Here is a 19,283-nt window from a genome sequence, read left to right as displayed (position 1 = left end):
ACGTTGGGGGAGATTTGGGAAAAATGCCACCTTCCCTGCGGTCAAAGTACCAGCTACCCAATCACCTCTAGCTATGGGAGCAAACGGGCGGGCGAGTCCCCTTGCATCTACCCACAGTCCCCAGAGGAGGCTGCCCGGCTAATTATGCAGCGGCGAGGGGCCCGGGGGGTGAGGACAAGCCCTTTTTATCCCTATATTAGCTGCATCACTACCTGCCCAATGAAAGCCCCTCGGCTCCCTGACTGACAAGCTCCAGGGTCGGCCTCTTCATTTATTTCGGGCCACGTTATATAGCACACGGTTTTTGATCCGCTCAGTGGTAGTGGAGAAGTACAAGCTTTTTTTTTCGTTCTTTCTTTTAATCTATTCTTGATAAAAGTCTGCGGCCTCTAACTGTCAAACTGTATACTCAATCGCTGCAGGCTTCATTAATACGTCAAACCTGGTCAAGATGCTGTGCCGAGATGCCGGGGCTTGACGCATAGATCTTCTACCGTGATACTAATGTATGCCATGGGTCATAAATGTCAAGACTACCACCACTGCACGGGCGGTACTACAAAGTCGACGAGTATGTCTGAGTGCGCTCATGAGCGGCAGCTGGATGCTGAATTGTACTGTCCCTATAAATCAGAGTGGTCCTGCTAACAGAAACCCCAAGTGCGACTGCGACTGTTGCCAGTCCAATATTTACCAGGCCTAAGAACGCAATCATTCATGTGTGACAATGCAAAAAAAAGAATGAGCAGTTGATGCTCCTGTCCAAAACGCCTTCAGAGCTATATCGCGGAGCCCAAAAAATCACACCAATGTCCCAAGCACCTTCCCATGCTAATAATACCAAGACACCGTCAGGTAGCCACAAAAAACTATATCATCAGTCATAATCCATGCAATGCCCAGCGCTGTTTGCCCAATGCCACCAGTAAAACCCAAAGTTGCCCAGGTGAAAATATGCTCAAGCCTCAAAGTCCGTAGCCAGCATGTCTCTCTCGCACGCTCATCGTCTGGCCATCATCATCATCCGACATAAAGTCGGAGGACGGAGCCGCGATAAAGTCAGAAGGCACAACATCCTATGCAACACCGCCTTAGTCTCATCACCTTTATCAACGTCGTCTGCAACATATCACCATACCTCGACAATTCCACTTGCTCTCCTCCCTCGTCTTCTTCTTTTGGGTGCAGAGGCTGGAGGTGTCACATCAGTTGGGATTCCAGTATCTGCCGCATCCCAGCTCCTCTTCGTACCCTGCTGCCCAAAGCTTTTCTCGAGTAGCTCCTGGAAGCTTTGCTCTTTTTCCCTACGCAACACTGCCTCAGTGGCAAGAAGGATGCGTTCAGATTCAAGCTGTGCCCTGGCCAACTCCGCTTGGTGCAACGCAAGCTCTGCGTCGTTGCGGTATGTATCATAACCAGGGCCGACGAAGCGTGCGCCCGTCACTTCAGATCCCAAAGCCTTGCCAAGTCGCTCCTTGAGGCCATAGAAAGGCCAAATGGGCACACGCGTGTAAGCAATGCGCATCGACGAGCCCCCGTCTGACTGCCTGTGTAAAGTCCTGGCCGGATCTGCAAACCCCTCGAGGAAGTCTGCGCCAATAGTGCCAGTGTAGACGATAAAGTCGTTTTCCTCTGCATCAAAGGTGAAGACACGTACTTCAACATCGTAAATGGCTTCGTCCGATGCCGGCTCGTTGGTGGACGGAGACAACTTGAACCGTCGGCGTCCAGTCTTGTTGCTGTAAAATCTTTGCTGTGCCATCGCAATGAGGATGGCTACCACATGAGCATCCTGATCGCGATCGGCAGGTACGAGCGCTTTTGAGCGCAATTGCTGCAGGTTCAAAACAGGCGAGTTCTGGTAATCGCCGTCCAAAGGACCTGGCGATACCCGGAACAAGCTTTTCCGAACATACGAGAGATGATCCCGATCCACATATGCAAGTAATGGCGCGCTGCGCTCACACCGTCTTTGGATCTTGCTGCCACTGGCTTCATCGTCGTCACTGAGACTGGCATCGCTCAAGTTTGACATTGGAGAAGAAGACATTGGGCGCGTCGCGGCCGAGTCAAACGAGTGTGATCGCGAGTCTCCCCTTTTCCATATCATGGGAAGTTTCACCGCCTTCCGGTAAAACCTCGTCCCAAAGTGAAACTCCATCTCTACCCCGGTCTTGGCCTTACAAGGCATGCCTGGGAAGAAGCCACTCATGAAGCGCTTTAAAGCGCCAAGTTTTGCTGATGGTGCAGATGTTTTGTCTGCAAATGTGCTAATATCGTAGCACAAGTTCCTAGCTGCATCGCACGGCTCAGGTGGTGGTGATGGCGGTAGGTCATGGTCTACCACGGGCGCTGGGTAGTTGACGCGTCCTTGGTCTTGGAACTGAACATTGAGTGACTTGGTGTGGATATCTGTCCAAAGGATTGGGAGAACGTAAAGTCCAGTTCCAGAATACGTGTGCATAATGTCGTATAATGAACCTGGCTCAGGCTGTATGGGAGCAGTCCTCAATCGCCGGCCTGCGCGTCTAGTTGCTTTTGACGCGCTTGTTGGCGCTGTTGACACGAGGTCATCTTGCGCAGCCACCTGGCTGCTTCTTATTGATTCCGACATCTTTTTGTGTGTCTTGTTCAGATAGGCGACCCTTGCAAATCTCAAGGCTATTGAAGGACAGTGTTAGTAACCGCGAAGACGTGATGAACCAGGCGTGTTGAACATGAGCGGATGTCGCGCAACGCGTTCTGTTGACAGGGGTCTGGGTGATTTGGGCATCCAGCTTGGCTGACGACAGCGAATTGGGTATAGTGGGGTGGACGGAGGGTTGCAATGTGGTCATGGGCTATGGCCTGCAGGAGGCACAGCTGTCATGACGCGCTCACTTTTTGGGTGAGGGGATAATTCAAGCGCCACAGGAATGAGAAAGTTTGATACATTCAGTGCGCTGATGAAGCTTTCGGTGTATATACCTTCTAGGACTAGTAGCATTAAAAAAAAAACCGCGACGCAGGTTCTGGCCAAGAAGACTGAATCTATGCGTAGCGATGAGGGAGGGGGTCTTTGAGTGGCGCTGGAGGCGGTAGGGCAGTAAGTACCGTACTAGGGTAAGCTTCAACTAGAGCCGACCAGGGTTGGGTGGGCATTTGACAGCTAAAAAGCAATTGACGGCAGGGGAGTGATTCACCAATGATGCGACCAAAGGAAATCAAAACTCACCAATTTCGGTATGTTGTTTGCTGATTGCGACAACCCTAATAAACTGGCGGGCCCTCGCGACGCAACGTCCCCAAGATTGATCGACTGGAGATGCTTGCTGTGGCTTGATTGTTGACGATCAGACTCAGTTGAAAGAACTTGAGGCCTTGCAGAGGCGGAAAAAACCACTAAACCACAAGATCTCGCTTATGTGTAAGTTTGTGCGTGTGGAGCAGAAGCAAAAAAGTCACAATTGTTGAATGTCGCGGTGCGATCGCGACTTTTTGCGTATAAATGAAGAAACAATGGGAAGGAAGATTAGACAGAACGCGAACAAACGTGACAAGTGGGCGGGGGGTGTGATCGCCTTTTTGAACTTGAACGGATGCACGCATTCCCGTATGACACGAGGGAGAAATGGGAAGCGGCGGTGGGAAATTGCCCCGGAACAAAGACGTGTCGCCACACGTTCCTTTTCTTGGAACACAAACTACACTGCCACAATGTGGGAGAATTCCGAGAGAGGGGGGCCAGATCGAGAGTACCGAACGCGAAAATCACTCCAAGTCACCTGATTGGCACTGTGTCGCTGGTAAACCTTGTTTACTGTGCCGCAGGTATCCGGTACTCCGTAGAGGCCAAGCCACGTCAGCCACCTCGGCTAGGTTTATCCATAGAGGCAGCAGCACCTGACTCATTCGAGCTTCTAGATTTTGCAGCCTGGAATTCAAGGAGAGAAACATACTTCCTTAGGTAAGCAGCTTCTGACGGCCCCACTTGGAGACGTCAGTACCCCCACCTAGACAGGATGACGGGGCAGTGCGCAACGACACAACCCGGCTCCGAACCGTGATATAGCTTCCGGAGCAGCAGCAACTTGGTACTTGTCGGACGGGATCCAAAGCTCATCCAAGCTCACGATGCCCGTAAGTAGCCGGTCCAATTGCTTCTCCCGAAGCAAAAAAAGGGTCAACTCTCTGTAGCCTGGCCCACCCCGAATGTCTCGAGCTAACTCCCGTGCGCTCAGGCCTACAACTCCGTCTTCAACGGCGACCCCTCGCCGCGCCTGGTCGGCAACTTTCCGCTGCTGCCGCTGCGCACCAAGACGCGCGGCCCGGCCTACACGCTCCCCTACCCGAACCCTCCCGTACCGCTCAACGACGCGCCCGAGCCCGATAGCGAGAGCTACGACATCCTGGACGAGGTGCTGCTGCTCTTTCGCGCAAACACCTTCTTCCGCAACTTTGAGATCCAGGGCCCCGCCGACCGGGTGCTGATATACGGCATCTTGTTTGTGAGCGAGTGCCTCACCAAGATCAAGCCCACCGCCGGCGTGCGCGACGCGACCAAGGATGTCCAGAACCTCGCGCTTGACAACAACTTTGCCATCCCCGGGGACCCAGGCTTCCCGCTGAACCAGGTGAGCTAATTCGCAGAGTTGGACAATGAGTAGCATGTGTGGATGACTGCTGACTGCCGATCAAAAGATGTACGAAGCACCCCGCGACAGACAAGACGCTGAGCTTCTTCGTCAGTACATGGCGCAATGCAGGCAGGAGTTGGCAATTAGATTATTGGCACGAGTGTACGAGGAGGGTGGTGACGGAAAGCCGAGCAAGTGGTGGCTGAGCTTTACGAAGCGCAAGTTCATGGGAAAGTCGCTTTAAATTGGGACTTGAACCTCAAGCAATGCGGTGTGCCTGTGATCGTTGAACGATGCCACCTAATGAACATTGACAGAAGACAAAAGTATCCAGGGCTGGGAATGATGGTCTACGCGGTGTAAATATTGCAAACAATCAGCATAAACGGAATGCAGAATTCCAGGTTGGCCAATCTTTGTATTCTTACATGACATTCACCCATGTTTTCATTTAGCATGTTTGCGGTAACATCCATGAGGGGTATCTGAAAATGAAAATTAAGTTGATCAAATGCCAAATCCCGAACTAGGCTTCTCTCTTTTGCTTCTTCACAAATTTACCCCTTGCCTCTACCTTGCCCTCGGCGGGCACAGCACGCCAGCCCGTCAACACATAGCCTTCAGCGCCACCCCGAGATGTCATCAATGGATGCGTTCTGTTCGGCAACACCTGCCACTTGCGCACCCTGCTTGTCTGTATGCTCACACCCAGCAGCAAGGTTGGGTTGACTGGAAATTCGTCTGTACCCTCCTTGCGCACCAGCTTGGGCGGCCCAGGTGTAGCAGAGGCCGAAGTCTCGGCGCCCCCTTCTGGTTCCTGCTTCTCCTCCTCGTCGGCGCATGACATCCAAGCACCTCGCCTTGCTACACTATAGCAGTCTGCCAACTTCGTCAGCGGCTCCAGGGTTGGCGAGTAAACGGCCACAGGGGCTCCACCAGCCAGCAATGGAAGCGCATGTCGCAGGATTGAGATCGGATCCATGGAGCTTGCAACAACCAGACCGGAAAAGTTACCGCCGCGGGCGGTCTCGACTATGTGGCGGATTCGTGCCCATCTTCTGCGCTTGCGGTGGTAGTTCCCGCGCCTGTTGGCTTTCCACGAAGCTATGTCCTCGGGCGGGACTATGGGCGGTGGTGTCGAATATGTCGTATCGGCCTCAGGGTATATGAGTTGAAGCCATGTCAATGTAAGTAAATGTGGTAGGAGGGGGTGTGGTGGGTGATTCGGGTTCGTGACATCATATCCATATTGCCGTAGATAGGAAAGGTTGGCTTGTGAGTTTTGGTGCACAAGTGTAATGGTGTTTGATGTGGAAAATGGCACCTGAAAATCATGTGGCCGTTTTAGTTTTGGACGTATGGGCTTGTTGGCCTTTGACGAAGCTCCATTTTCCGTGGCTGTTTCCTCTGTCGTATCGACGGAGTATTCTGCCTGGACGTTTTCTGAGGATATCACCCCATTGTCGGTAGTATCAATCTCCATCTTGTCTTCTGACAAAGACTCCTGATTGCCATTTTGCATCGGCTTTTCAGCAGCTTCGGCGCTTGTCTCCTCACCCTTTTTGGGGTACAGGATACCCATCTTCTCAGCAAGAGAAGCGACCAGCAGGCCACCCGTATCATCAACGACAAGCCACCGACCAGCTTCCGGCAATGTTTGCTTCTCGCCCTGTTCCCACCTCTCTCGTACTGTCTGGTCATAATCCGCCGGGAGATCAACAGGATCAGTCGTGTCGATAGACCCAGGGGCATCATCGCCAGGGCCGCCGTAATGAACATTGGCCCAGCATGCCAATAGAGCAGTCATCTCGTCGCGCATCTCCATGATCTTGTTACCCGCCTCCTTGTCCTCAAGCAGGTACTGACCCATCTGGATGGGGTCGTACGGCAGAACCGTGAAACGCCGAATGTACTTGCGCGTCTTGAGCAGCTTGTACTTGGAAAGCGAGAACTGGGTCTTGAGATCCAGAGCCGTGTGGCGTAGCATGAGCTTGGTGATGAGCTCCTTGCCTGCGCCAGCGCCCTCGCGCTTCAGCGCCTCGATCTCCTCCATGGTGAGAGTTTGCCGCGCATCCTCGTCTATGAACTCCTGAGTAGATCGTGCGACTACCTCATCCTTGCCCGTATCAACAACAGTATATTCGACATCTTCCTCGGCAAGCAGTGGCGTGCCAGACTCGGCATCCACACCGGCAGCTTCTTCGGCTACCGTGTCGGCGTACAGCTCCGTGTGCGGGACGATACGTATTCGGTGAAAGGATTCATCGGGTCGCTTGTCTTCAAGTTCGTACGTAACATGATATGGACGCTCGATGATTAGATTGCTTGGGAATGAGCCATATTTCCCTAGAGATATCGTCCTAATCGCGATTCAAGTCAGCTTCGTCCCGAAGAGCACTGCTAGGGTATTGGCATTTTTCTGCGGAGGGGTTGGCATACGTGTTTGGTGCTACTTGAAGAACTTTGATGCTGTCTGAAGGTAGCCTTAATGCCACCCAGGCATTGGCTTCAATCAGCTCATACATATTGAGCTGGGAAGAGGGCTATAGGAAAAAGTCGATAGGTATGGTCGCAACTTTACAAGTCCAGATTCAAAGTCAATGCGCGCTCCGAACTTTTGGCGGCGGGACAATTTTCTGCCAATGCCCGCATAAGGCGGTGAGGTCAGGATGGGCCGCCTTCTGCAATCAGCTCTAGCGATCTTCTCACAGCTTGTTTAAGCTCGAGCCGTTAAGGTTGCGATCAGTGGATGGATAGAAAATGTTCATTATTCTCTCATTATCATGTATGACCTCTCTCAATCGCATTTCTCGAGTTTCAAAATCCGGCGTCGCCCGCAAACACTTTGCTATCCTAACCTGACTGTGCCGACTCCGCCTTACTTGGCCTTACCATTGGAACAGACTTGCTTTCGCCTTTGGGCTGGCCGATAAAGCCACAGCGCTCATAAAGCGAGATGGCCTTTAACGTCGCGTCTAGGTATGCAGGATATCCCAAATCATCGGCTACCTGCGTCACTGCGCGTACCAGTTTTTCGCCGAGTCCCCTACCCCTGCAAGTGTCGCTGACTGCCAAAGTCTCGAGAACTGGGACATGGCGAGTTGTAAGAACATGCTCCTTTGTGATTTCACCCAGGGGACCGCTCGTTCGATGCCAATAGAAAAAGCTGCAGGCTGCACTTACATACGTGGGCGGACTCGCCCATATACTTGTGGTTGTTTTGAACCTGCGGCTCAGCCCATTCGACAATCATCTCTCGGGTTATGGATGGCGCCAGCTCTGCGACTCGGTCCAACCAAGGATTGATCCCTCCAGGCTGCACGATCCACCATAGCACCATGCCCACGATGCTCCCTGGTTCATTTTAGACGCGTTCATTCATGGCAAAGAAACGGACAATATTCCATGGCACTCACCAGCTTCGTCCTTCGCAGTAAAAATGCGCGACTGCGGCGTGTCCGGCTTCGGATTGAGGAAGCCGTTGAAGGTAGCCTCCCAAAAATCCCTAACGTCTGGCGTACGAGGGAACAGCCTTTCCGAAGCCTCACTTCGGAAGGCTTTATCAAATATATCAACCAGGGTCGGCACCTCAGCCGGTGTCGCCGGCTGGATGGTGACGGCGGTCGTAGAAGTTGCCATAGTCGCCGCAGAGTTTGTTGCGCAAGGTGAGATTGTGGTACTTTGGGTAATCCAAATCCAGAAGTGCAGTTATCATCTGGCGAGACGGGGCTTATATAAAACTCCCGGGGATATCGGACGCGGTGGTCCCGGCCCATCGGGAAACCTCAAGTTCTGGGTGGCCTGCGTGCTCACCTACTGGACAGAGACCTAGGCAGCATTACAGGGTTTACCTCCCACCTTGTACTAGCCTGGAATAATTTGTCTACATGTTCAATCAAGGAACGAACGCGCATACACTCATATATGACGTGTCAAGGAGCTGTTCTCTCACGAGCTGTCGTCAGTTACCTACCCTACCTAATTATGTTAACAATGGATTTCTTAATTCGGCAACTTCTAGGCTACCGCCCAGGGAAAGCCACGCATCTGGCATGCGTGGGCAACTTACCTACCTACGCGTTATTCCATATTGATTTGAAGGTTCATATCGATAACGAGTACCGACCGATAACGTCAATGATAATTATCAATTGAACTCCGACGACGGCTATCTACTCCATGACTTCGGAGCGCAAAGTTGAAGCCCCGCTTCTGTTGAACATGAGACCGATCTCGGGTCGGATACTCCAAAGTCCAAACTCCATTGTTTCCCCGCCCACCAATGACGTGCGTGCGCGTCGCCATTGTTATCATAACTAGCGTACCCTGGGAATCTTAGCTAAAGCTTAGGCCAACGGTTGACGCAGCTCCAGTTTGTCCGTTCATGAACGACATAGACTTTTTGTCAACACTCAATCGCGCTGTCAATTGTCAACCATGGAAGAAAAAATACTTCTGCGTGAGCAGGACTTGCCTCTGCCAAACAATAAGCAGTCCGGTTCGGGCGCTGCGAAGAAACAATGCCGTCGCAGACGATGGGCAACCTCGGCTCTTCTAACCAGTCTCGCCTTGATGGCGTGGACGCACTGCGGCAGCGGTCCCCTCTTCGCAGGTCGCAACCCGGTCCAGAAACAGCCGCAATGCGCGCAGGTCGCGCCTCTGCGGCCCAACGCCACCAGCGCAAAGCTGGATGAGATGGATGGCTATCTCAAGTCGTCGGCCTTCAAGGACGTCAGCGTGGCTCGTCTCTCGGGCGCTGTTCGCATCCCTACCGTGTCCTATGATGACCTGAGCCAGGATGTCTCGGCCGACCCGAGATGGCAAGCCATGCCGCCGTTTGTTGATTACCTGGCCAAGACCTTTCCGCTCGTGCACGAGAAGCTGGTCCTGGACAATATCAACACCCATGGGCTCCTGTACACCTGGCAAGGGTCCGAAAAGTCCCTGAAGCCGACCTTGCTCATGGCCCATTATGATGTCGTCCCTGTCGCCAACGAGACCGTTGGTTCCTGGACGCACCCGCCTTTCAGTGGGCACTTTGACGGTCACTACGTCTGGGGCCGTGGCTCGATGGACTGCAAGAACTCGCTTATTGGCATTCTATCTGCCGTCGAGGCCCTGCTTGAGGCGGGCTTCTCTCCGCGCCGCACGGTCCTGCTTTCGTTTGGCTTTGACGAAGAAATCTCCGGGGCTCGCGGGGCAGGCCACCTGGCGCCCGAGATTCTTTCACGGTACGGCAAGGATGGGGTCGCCATCCTCGTCGATGAAGGAGCGGGCATGAAGGAGAGCTGGGGCACAGCATTTGCCCTTCCCGGCGTCGCCGAGAAGGGGTACATGGACGTCGACGTCGTGGTGCGCATGCCCGGCGGCCACTCCAGCATCCCTCTCCCCCACAACGGCATCGGTGTCATGTCCCAGCTCATCGTTGCGCTCGAGGACAACCCGTACTCGCCGCGCCTGAGCGACGAGAATCCGTATCTCAGCCTCCTCCAGTGCGGAAACGACCACGGCGAGGACTTTCCCAAGGGCCTCAGCAAGCTCCTCGACAAGCGCGGCAAGGGCAGAGGTCACTGCCGCAAAGACCCCCTGGCTGAGGAGGCCGCCAAGGCCGGCGCCGGGACAAAGTACCTCTTTACGACGTCGTTCGCGCCCGACATCATCCACGGCGGCGTCAAGGTCAACGCGCTGCCTGAGCGCACCGCCCTACGGATCAACTACCGCATCAACGTCGGCGAGACGACGGAGCAGGTCCGCGACCGCCTCAAGCACCTCGCCGGCAAGGTGGCTGCACGCCACAACCTGACGCTCAACGCGTTCTCGCACGTCCCGAGCGGAAATGTGGAAGAACCAGAGGACGATGACGAGGAGCCGTCTTCCATCACGCTGCGCGTACGTCGGGCGCCGCTCGAGCCGGCCCCCGTTACGCCGACCTCGGTCGAGGGCGTTACGCCGTACGCGGTGTTGTCGGGCACTACCCGTGCGTTGTACGGGGAGGAGCTGGTCGTTGCGCCGTCGCTCATGACAGGCAACACGGACACGAGGTACTACTGGGACGTTACCAAGCACATCTTTAGGTACATGCCTGCGTTTGAGCTTGGTTCCACGGACGACTTTATGGATGGGATCCACACCGTCAACGAGAAGGCAAGCATCGGCGCGCACGTAAATGGTGTGGCATGGTTTAGTCTGTTTATCAGAAACATGGACGAGGTTGAGTTGGATTAGGCCGTTTTCGCCTCTTGAACTGCAATTGTTGACAAAACAAAATGCACGAGATTGGATTTTGTAAACTAGGTGGTACGATAACCTGGAATAAGAATTCTGACTCTGCAATAAAACGATATAGTGGTATCAATAGTAAGGTATGCAACCAAACGCCGTGCTCCAGGCACCCAACAAAACTGCCTGGTACAGATGCTGCTGATTGAGGATAAACAGGAAACAAGAAACGGAAAGAGAAATGGAGACATCATAACAGAAATAAGAAAAAAAATAGAGTCGTATCATAACAAAGCCATTACAAAACCCACAGCCAACATCGCAGCTGTGGTGGTCCACAACCTCGGAGCCTCCAATACGATTCCGGAATTCTTCTTGTCGCCCGGACCATTGTTGTCGCCCCCACCACCCTGGTTCTCGGGCGGCGGCGTGACGGCGACAAACGCGCCCGTGACGGCGGTCGCGTTGGCCGGGAGCGTAAAGTTTGCATACGCGGGGACGGTAGCCACCTGTGGGCTGGGCACCTGCGTCAGGTTGACCGGCATGCCCGTGGGCGCGACGGGGGCGACGGTCGGGGGCGGCGTCTGCAGCGCCGGGAGCGGGGTGACGCCGGGGCACTTGATGGTCTTGATTGTCTCGACGTGCGTGGCGACGACCGTCTGTTCGAATCGAGGCGGGCAGTTGATCTCGGGCACGGCGCACGTCGTCAGCGTGTAGACGGACGAGACGGTCGTGGACTCGGTGACGCGCGCCGTGGTAGGGCATGCCGCGCCCGCGCCGCCGTCCCGGACCTCGGGCGTCGTGGCGATGAAGCGCGGAGTGGGCTTCTTGTTGCCCAGGCAGATGGTCGTGCCGGCGGCGAAGAAGGTGGTTGTGGCCGACGGCCCGCGCTGAAACGACTGGGTGCCGATGGAGCCGCCGGCGCGGGCAAAAGCACCACCGTTGGAGTCGACGTCGAGAAAGAGCGCGTTCTTGCACGTCGACTCGGACCCGCCCACCACGGAGCCGAGTTTGGCCTCGACCACGGTCAGGTGCGCGCCCACGGCGGCTTCGAGGCTTATCTGGCCGGGGAAGTCGTCTGGACCAAATGTGCCGCTCATGCCGGCGTTGACCTTCATGCGCAGGGCCGCCGTAATATTCACACTGGAGTCCGAGGTTGCAAGTGGGAGGAGGGAGAAGTTGACTCGCGGTCTAAAGGTGGGGTTCGTTTCATGTTAGTGTTGAGAGAAAGAGTGCGGATTGAGGAGCCATGGGTAAGATACATACGCTTTGCGCACCTGACCGGTGAGGTTGAAGGCATCTCGTTTGGTTGGGTTAAAGTCAAAGTCTGCTTCAAAGCCAACTTGTTCGCCATCGGGGATTGAGATCTGGAAGCCACCATTGGCTTGCACCTTGCCCGTCACCTGCAGGATCAGGTCCATCGAGATGCCAAAGTTGGCTGACAAGACCTTGCCTGTCACATTGGTGGAAGGACCAAAGGCTGTTCCGAGACCAATGGTGTAGGTGCCCGAGCCGCTTGCAAACAGCGACAGGTCCATGTAGGCACCAACGTTGTTGAACGTCAAGAGGTATTGGATACCGTCGCCATCAGTGAAACTGTCGTCGAGCACCGCGATGATGTTCCCGTACGTCTTGCAGTCGGTGCACTGCATGGTAAGACTGAACCCGCCGCTGACGGCTTGAGAGATGGGCACTGGGATGGGAGCTACCGGTATCCTGGGTGAAGATCCTTGCCATTCTCTTTGCTGTGGTGTTAGTAGATGATCATATCATCAACAGAGATGTTTGGGGATCCAGAACTACATACGCTGAGAAGAGGGTGGCCTTTTGCCTCTGCCAGTCCAAAGTGTAGGTCTTGTTCTTGAGAGCCCTACGCTCGATGAGGTCTGAACGCCTCTCGATAGGTACCAAGTGGTTCCTCCTGACGAGCTCCCTCACCGGGATGGGGCCGTCGTAGATAGGGTCCCTGCGCATGACCTGAACATCCTGCGCAGAAACAGCGGTGCCGGCGACCAGAGCCGCGGCGGCCGAGCCCAACAGAAGCGAGATCTTCATGTTTACGTCTCTCTTTCAAGAGAGTCGTGGGATGACAAGACCGGAGTGGGCCGGCCAGAAGAAGCCTTGACAAGCGCAAAGGCTGTGATTTGCTAGAAACGAAGCCTCGGAAACAGAGCCGATGAGGATTGAGTGATGACGGTGGCGTAGAGTACCCAAGACATGCTGCCCATTTTTATCCGCCATCACGGGGCGGCACGGTCCATGATATTTATTTATCTGACAAGGCGAGATTTGACATCTGTGCCATCCTGGTGTTGGAAGACCCTTCTGTCGGCTTGTTCAAGGGGGCATCATTCGATGCGGGCGTAGGCGAGCATCAGATAGCAGCAACCCCAAGGTCCCCCAATCGAGACCCTGGTCAAGGGTTGACAGGGGTTATTGCTTGAACAGGCATGAGGCTGAGGCAAGCAGGCACCCGCTTGGGGGATTGCTCTGCCACTGCCTGCGGTCACAACCAACACCAACGGCAGTGTGATAGCATTCCATCCTCGAGAATTCTAGGTGTTTAATTGAGGTTTCACTCGAGTACTGTTGCAGCACAATTGTGTTTGTTGGTTCGGCCCCCTTGCAATTTGGTAGCGAAAATACTCCTGGAGGATTATACCGCTGCGTAGCGAAATGATTGACGATTATGTCCAGGGTAGGACTGAATACCACCCATCAGAATGCGTACAATTAACATGGCGATTGATTTTATTTTCTTTGATTTTGCCAGCGCAAATCCGTAGATTTCTCATACTGTAGATATCCTATCACCATACAACGAACAATTTGGATTGGGAGATGGTGTGTTCAACAAGCACAGCCCCAGGCTGCTGAATCCCACTTGGATGCGATGCAGTTTTCTCTGTCGCAAAACCGCCAAGACTTGTTAGACCCAGTAGGAATCAACCAAACAGCCTGACTAGCGCGGCCACCAACAAAGGTCTGCTTACTATAAACCCGTTACCGTTACCCACTAATTCGAGCCCTATGGGTATGGGGATGGGCTAGTGCGCCGGTCTGCAGCCATGTCACAGCAGCGTTTTGAGTGCGACTGGAACCGAGAATTCATCGAAACAAATACTCGACTCGTGCGAGCAGCAATCGCCCGAGCGTGTTGAATTTTTTCTTCCTACCCCTAGGTCGGACCCATTCCACTATGTTGGTCCGTTACAAAACACAACCGTGGACACCTAGGTGAGAGAACCCATGTTTGTCCACTCTGGTTACATTGGTTTCGCCCAGGGCATAAAAAGGGCTGGATTCAAAAGTTTCAGGGCCATAGCTGCCAAGTATGCGAGGGACGTGCGTGAGCAACAACAAGCCTCGGAGGGATTTGTCCAAGCCACGCGGGTTGAGAACAGCAGTCAAAATCTAAAAATAGAGGTGCATCCGATGTTCTCTTCCGCGATTTATAAGTTTGCGCCCAATATTTATTTTTATTTCCGGATGCAAGATCTCCGCCTCCCACTACGATATCAAGGTCACAAAATTCCAAATCTTTCGGTCAGGAAAAACAAAGTTGAAGTATTATGCCGAACTTAGAATTCTTTATTTGATTTTTAAAATATTCTGCTTTTCGTCCCACACGGATGCCTCTGCTTTCGGATACCCACATCTCTCTCGGCCTGCCTAGATACCTTGCTTAGGTACCTAGGTACCTACCTAGGTAGGTAACTAAGGTACTCAACCTGCATCCTGGTCCATTTCTTCGTATACCTCCCACCTTATTAGTCGCCTGTTTATGTACCTTTTATCTTACCAACCTATTTGGTAGGTGTATTACGGGCTGTAGGTGCCTAATTATCCTTGGATAGAGGATACTCCATCTATCTCATTTTCCTACGTTATGCAGAACTAGGCGAGATCTTCCAGAGATTCAATTAAACTGACGATTTTGCCTTTTTTTACTCTGTCTCTTGCGTTGTTTTGTTTTGTCGCGTGAAAGCGATTTATGGTGACCACTGCAGGGAAATTTGCTGTTACGACTTTTAGCCTGATCTTGTCTTGTTTCACGAACTTCTTTCTTTTTTTCTTCTTTTGTTTTTTTTTTCTTCGTTAAACCTTTGAGCTGTACCCTCGGGCTTTTGAATCTAGCGATCACCCTTTGTTGCTATTCACCCAGCAAGATCAGGAAGACCCATCTACAAAATACAACACGACCTAATACCGGAACCATCACGACTGACGTGACAATCACGAGAATCATCTACCCACTACTTACCTACCTACTCACATATCTACTCGCCTAGTTCCTTATCTTCCCATTTACCTATCTACTTCCCTGCGAATTTCTCAACTACTATAAGAACTAAATCCCTATTTTGCAGTTGTTTTGGTTCCCCACCTACTATTCACCTATTACTTTGAGTACCCAACAGGTACTTAGCTAGGGCTAGGCGCTGAAATTGATGTAGGTGGGAACAATGGATGTTTTAAATACAGTTTATCATTTACGGGAAGCATTGAACATAACAAAGATCGGTTGGCCGTATAGGTATTTTCATATTTTGATCAGGTCGAGGTTCACTCGAGCCTGCACCGCACCCGACCACTAGCCTTACACACGTGATGACGTGACTCCCCCTCCAAAATAGGCAGCAACGTCCCAATCGGGGAATCCAACCCAAACGCGCTTCACCGCGTGCCTTGAAGCTGAAGCTGTTCGTTTGCTCTTTCCAATTAATTTTTCAACTTCACCAACAACCTAAGCACTGATCCTTAAGTCGTCTTCTCAGTTCAATCTTTGCGTCAGATCAACCCCAACCCAATCTTGAACCACCTCCAAGATGCCCAAACTCTCCGACATGCCGATTGAGATCCTTTGCCAGATCTCGCGGCAGCTCAGCACCACAGACCTCGGCAACCTGCGACTCACAAACAAGAGATATGAAGCGGCCATTTTCAAGCCGTTCATGCGTGAATTCTTCTCGAAGAAGCAATTCATGCTGACCGAGCCCAGTCTGCGTGCGCTTATTGACATCTCCCTCCACCCCCAGTTTGCCTACGAGATTAAGCACCTGATCTTAGGTTTAGATCACTACCAGAGTGGTGTGGCAGGCTTTGGGCCATCCGAAGATCAGAATATGGAGTATGTAATGGGTTCATGTGCCCAACGAGCATTCCTCAACAGCGGGACAGCCCGCGACATGTTGGCCATGGCAGTCAAAAATCTGCCATCACTCGAAGTTATCGACATTCGTGATTTCAGGAGCAATTCGCGCACTCGAGATCGGGGTGCATTCTCAAGCTATGGCGCACCCACAGTTGAGAGGTCGACCGGCCTCCCGTTGCGCATGTCTTCCGGACCTGCCGACTACGTTCAATTGTATCTGCCAAGCATTGCCTTCAGTATCGTCCTCCAAGTCATTGGTTCCCGTGGGATCGGTATTGAGACGGTGATTCGCAACAACCATTGGGGGCTTACAGATAGCGCCTTTTCTCTGAGTGAATTCAACCGTGCCCCAACCGTTGCGGCCTTGCAATGCATGAAGAAGCTTCACCTCTGCCTCGACATGAACAATAACGAATTTACCTCCCACACTGCTCAAGACCCAAAGGACGTGGAAGCAAGACGCTGGATGGCCAAAAGCCATCTTCAAACCCTCCTGTCATATACTACAAACCTCGAGTGGCTGCGTCTCAACCTTCTCACCGGAGACTTGAATCTTCAAAGATCCTTTCTCTGCTGGGTTGGCCTGCCTACCCAATATGGCTCACCAGTGTTCGCCGCGCCCCTGAAGCGCCTCGACCTCGGCTACGTGCGCATACGATCTGAAGAGTACATCGCCCTGTTCCGCAAGTTCAAGGGCACGCTGGAGGCCTTTAGCATTTGGAACTCGAGCATCGAGATGAACACGCAGGACGTCAGGGACAAGGTGAACCAATGGGGTCAGCTGTTTAAGAGACTAGCTGTCGAACTGCCACACCTCAGGGAGGTTGTGGTTGGCCGGCTCCGGGCCGAGCTTATTTATGCTGTGGATATCGTTGCAAACAACGGGGAGAAGGGAGGGAACAGCGTGGAATACAGGGGGGATGATGCGCGCGGGTTCTTGAAGCGCCTGGGTGAGCGGATTGTGCCGCAGTGGCCGGCTTCGGACTCGGAGTCGGAGTTGGATTCGGAGGACTCGGATGGATTTGTGGCAGGCGATGATGAGGAAAACAGCGACGGAGAAACCGGCAGCGAATGAGAGTGATTTACAAGAAAGTTGACAGTTCAAAATCGTTGGTGGATAATAAAAATGACTTCAATACCAATACGCAGCATCTTGCCATCTGGATTCCTGGGCGACTTGATCTGCAAGTTGAGTAGGTAGGTAGGTGAGGTAGGTAGGTAGATAGCTGGTAGAAAAGTAACTCGGGTAACAGAAATAGTTGAACAGGGAGGAAAGTATGTATATAAAAAGATAGGTAAGAAACGATATACAAGCCTAAACGTTCAAGTTAGCATGTCGATTCTCGACCTTGTATGCACTGCAGTTGCGTCGATCGTGGGCTGAGTCGACAAACTACAGTAGTCTAGTAGGTGACTAGGTACCCACCTATTCTACCTGCGCTAGGATGCCGAACGATGAAAATGATAAGAATAAATTTGAGATATTAATTGCAAAGCAGTTAGGGTAGCAGTCTCGTATTAGATACACTCGACATATTTACTTCACAACACAGTGAATCCAACGTCGCAATCGAGGCAGTTTTACTAGCTACCTTACCTTACTTGTTCCTTTTCCCCCCGCAATTTGAGATCCTCGGAGTTAGCGGGTTTAAATCATGCACAGCACTACGGTGTTTTCCCACTGTCCACTTTCGATTTGTGATCTCCAACTTAAAATGTTGATGTCACTACTTGTCAGTGATGACTCGATCATTTATTTACTTTATGCTCCCGCTCACAATGAAGTCAGACAAGTCCGCTTGCACATATAGGTAATAACCCCGCTACAAATTATAATTGCATCGAAATTTTCCAATGCCTCACAACCAGCTCGTACCTTGTTAAGTTTGTATTTTTTTTTTTTTTCCGTCGCAACAACACACACTCGAGCTCAAAATGGGAATCTCACATTCGACCGCGCGCTGGCTTGCGCCCCTGAGCTTCGTCGTAGACTTTGCGGCACAGCAATATGGCATCTACGGCTCGACGCCCACCATGAAGGACGTCCACGACGCCAACATGTCGTTCTTTTCTCCCCAGGCCTACTTTATCGGTGCATTCTTCTTCCCCCAGCAGCTGTTCCAGCTCGCGTGGCTGTGGAAGCTTCACAATTCGGACCCGGAAGAAGAGGACACCAAGGAGATGGTCGACTTTGCGCCCTTTTACGCCGCAGGAAACTTCGCCATAGCGGCGTGGATGATCTTTTGGTGCAACAACGACCTCAGGACCTCCAACTACTTTGTCATTGCCAACTCGCTGATGCAGCTCTTTTACGTCTTTGGTCGCCTGCGGCCCATGCGGCTCGACTCGACGCGCTCGGTCCTCACGCACGTCAACGCAAAGACGTTTGCGGGGATCGGCGTGCTCGACCTCCTCCACAACACCGCCGCTGGCTATTTTGTCCACGGTCGCCCGTCCGGGGTCGTCAAGGCCCTGACGGCCGTGGGCTTTGGCGCTTTGGGTGCGAGCAGCGACTGGATCTTTGGCGGATGTCTCGTCTATGATTTGGTGGCGTTGGCCGTGGGACAGTCTCAATACGGCGATGCGGGCTGGTCAAAGATGCTCGGCGCCTACGCCGTTGGGACTGCTGGGATCGTTGCGGCGCGGAATTACTTTCGGTGAGTCTTTCAATAAAAAAAAATCCTGCCTGTTCTTGGGTCGCAGCATTTTTTTTTTCTTTTGGGCAAGGCTAACTCGAGACGGGGTTATCTTGCTCAGCCCGCCCTACATCAAGTCAAGCGGGTACGAACCCGTTCGAGGCACGAGCCGGTCGACGTAGAAAAGGGACCTGCGTGATCACACATGACACCTAAAAAGTCAATTCAGCCAGTACGAATGTGGCTAAGTGGCTGGACCCTTTTTTGTAACAATATTTCACATGCCTACCCTACCACCTATTTGTCTGCCTATCTACATGCTCAGCTAGCTACCTTCTTATCTACCTTGGGTCCCTACCTAACTCTGTGTAATCATACCTCCTACCTCTTGCTGTTTCAATATCTACTTGATTGATAATTATATATCACACTCATATCTCGTGCTATGCTAGAATCGCAGCTCCACCCCGCCTGCTTCAATTATTGACGACCAGCATGCCTTGCAGCAATCGTGGGTGCTTCGCATATCGCCTCCAACGACAATAACAGTAACTCCCATGTACAATAGGCAGTTATCTTCCTCCATTAAATCTATTTGTTTCAGTATGAAATTGCAAGGCCTCTAGCTTCTGTCTTTGTTGCCTTGTCCCTCCCTTT

The 19,283-nt window shown here is 52.5% G+C and overlaps 7 protein-coding genes across 7 annotated transcripts; 4 read left to right on the top strand and 3 right to left on the bottom strand.

The window, feature by feature from the left end:
* Positions 1-255: 255 nt before the first annotated feature.
* MGG_00306 (uncharacterized protein) lies at positions 256-3,590 on the bottom strand. Its single transcript, XM_003718736.1, has 2 exons — positions 3,215-3,590; positions 256-2,661 (listed from the first exon to the last, which is right to left on the bottom strand). The coding sequence occupies exon 2, from the start codon at positions 2,612-2,614 to the stop codon at positions 1,130-1,132; it is 1,485 nt and encodes a 494-aa protein (XP_003718784.1). The 5' UTR covers positions 2,615-2,661; positions 3,215-3,590; the 3' UTR covers positions 256-1,129.
* Positions 3,591-3,914: 324 nt separating this feature from the next.
* MGG_00307 (ARP2/3 complex 21 kDa subunit) lies at positions 3,915-5,119 on the top strand. Its single transcript, XM_003718735.1, has 3 exons — positions 3,915-4,119; positions 4,221-4,613; positions 4,681-5,119. The coding sequence occupies exons 1-3, from the start codon at positions 4,114-4,116 to the stop codon at positions 4,858-4,860; spliced, it is 579 nt and encodes a 192-aa protein (XP_003718783.1). The 5' UTR covers positions 3,915-4,113; the 3' UTR covers positions 4,861-5,119.
* Positions 4,951-7,198, bottom strand: MGG_00308 (uncharacterized protein). The gene is made up of 2 exons (XM_003718734.1): positions 7,056-7,198; positions 4,951-6,976 (listed from the first exon to the last, which is right to left on the bottom strand). Exons 1-2 carry the CDS (start codon positions 7,139-7,141, stop codon positions 5,143-5,145), a joined length of 1,920 nt encoding a protein of 639 aa, XP_003718782.1. The 5' UTR covers positions 7,142-7,198; the 3' UTR covers positions 4,951-5,142.
* Positions 7,199-8,930: 1,732 nt separating this feature from the next.
* Positions 8,931-10,942, top strand: MGG_00309 (carboxypeptidase S). The gene has a single exon (XM_003718733.1). It carries the CDS (start codon positions 9,054-9,056, stop codon positions 10,839-10,841), a length of 1,788 nt encoding a protein of 595 aa, XP_003718781.1. The 5' UTR covers positions 8,931-9,053; the 3' UTR covers positions 10,842-10,942.
* Positions 10,892-13,065, bottom strand: MGG_00310 (uncharacterized protein). Its single transcript, XM_003718732.1, has 3 exons — positions 12,643-13,065; positions 12,102-12,575; positions 10,892-12,026 (listed from the first exon to the last, which is right to left on the bottom strand). The coding sequence occupies exons 1-3, from the start codon at positions 12,888-12,890 to the stop codon at positions 11,120-11,122; spliced, it is 1,629 nt and encodes a 542-aa protein (XP_003718780.1). The 5' UTR covers positions 12,891-13,065; the 3' UTR covers positions 10,892-11,119.
* Positions 13,066-15,169: 2,104 nt separating this feature from the next.
* MGG_11604 (uncharacterized protein) lies at positions 15,170-17,322 on the top strand. Its single transcript, XM_003718731.1, has one exon. It carries the CDS (start codon positions 15,665-15,667, stop codon positions 17,063-17,065), a length of 1,401 nt encoding a protein of 466 aa, XP_003718779.1. The 5' UTR covers positions 15,170-15,664; the 3' UTR covers positions 17,066-17,322.
* A 397-nt stretch (positions 17,323-17,719) lies between these two features.
* On the top strand, positions 17,720-19,070 carry MGG_14702 (uncharacterized protein). The gene is made up of 2 exons (XM_003718730.1): positions 17,720-18,647; positions 18,748-19,070. Exons 1-2 carry the CDS (start codon positions 17,926-17,928, stop codon positions 18,806-18,808), a joined length of 783 nt encoding a protein of 260 aa, XP_003718778.1. The 5' UTR covers positions 17,720-17,925; the 3' UTR covers positions 18,809-19,070.
* Positions 19,071-19,283: the final 213 nt, after the last annotated feature.

Source organism: Pyricularia oryzae, chromosome 5, assembly GCF_000002495.2.
Source record: "Pyricularia oryzae 70-15 chromosome 5, whole genome shotgun sequence".
NCBI classification, from domain to species: domain Eukaryota; kingdom Fungi; phylum Ascomycota; class Sordariomycetes; order Magnaporthales; family Pyriculariaceae; genus Pyricularia; species Pyricularia oryzae.
Note: the sequence above shows the minus strand (reverse complement) of the source record. Positions and strands in the feature narration are given on the sequence as shown.

Excerpts from the sequence above, each read along its gene's own strand:
- MGG_00306 (XM_003718736.1), bottom strand. The coding sequence starts at position 2,614 with ATGTCGGAATCAATAAGAAGCAGCCAGGTGGCTGCGCAAGATGACCTC.
- MGG_00307 (XM_003718735.1), top strand. Across the intron at positions 4,614-4,680 it reads CAGGCTTCCCGCTGAACCAG|ATGTACGAAGCACCCCGCGA; the intron begins GTGAGCTAATTC and ends GCCGATCAAAAG.
- MGG_00308 (XM_003718734.1), bottom strand. The coding sequence starts at position 7,141 with ATGTATGAGCTGATTGAAGCCAATGCCTGGGTGGCATTAAGGCTACCT. Across the intron at positions 6,977-7,055 it reads CTTCAAGTAGCACCAAACAC|GACGATATCTCTAGGGAAAT; the intron begins GTATGCCAACCC and ends AATCGCGATTAG.
- MGG_00309 (XM_003718733.1), top strand. The coding sequence starts at position 9,054 with ATGGAAGAAAAAATACTTCTGCGTGAGCAGGACTTGCCTCTGCCAAAC.
- MGG_00310 (XM_003718732.1), bottom strand. The coding sequence starts at position 12,890 with ATGAAGATCTCGCTTCTGTTGGGCTCGGCCGCCGCGGCTCTGGTCGCC. Across the intron at positions 12,576-12,642 it reads AAGGCCACCCTCTTCTCAGC|AGAATGGCAAGGATCTTCAC; the intron begins GTATGTAGTTCT and ends ACCACAGCAAAG. Across the intron at positions 12,027-12,101 it reads ACCGGTCAGGTGCGCAAAGC|ACCGCGAGTCAACTTCTCCC; the intron begins GTATGTATCTTA and ends CCCCACCTTTAG.
- MGG_11604 (XM_003718731.1), top strand. The coding sequence starts at position 15,665 with ATGCCCAAACTCTCCGACATGCCGATTGAGATCCTTTGCCAGATCTCG.
- MGG_14702 (XM_003718730.1), top strand. The coding sequence starts at position 17,926 with ATGGGAATCTCACATTCGACCGCGCGCTGGCTTGCGCCCCTGAGCTTC. Across the intron at positions 18,648-18,747 it reads GCGGCGCGGAATTACTTTCG|CCCGCCCTACATCAAGTCAA; the intron begins GTGAGTCTTTCA and ends TATCTTGCTCAG.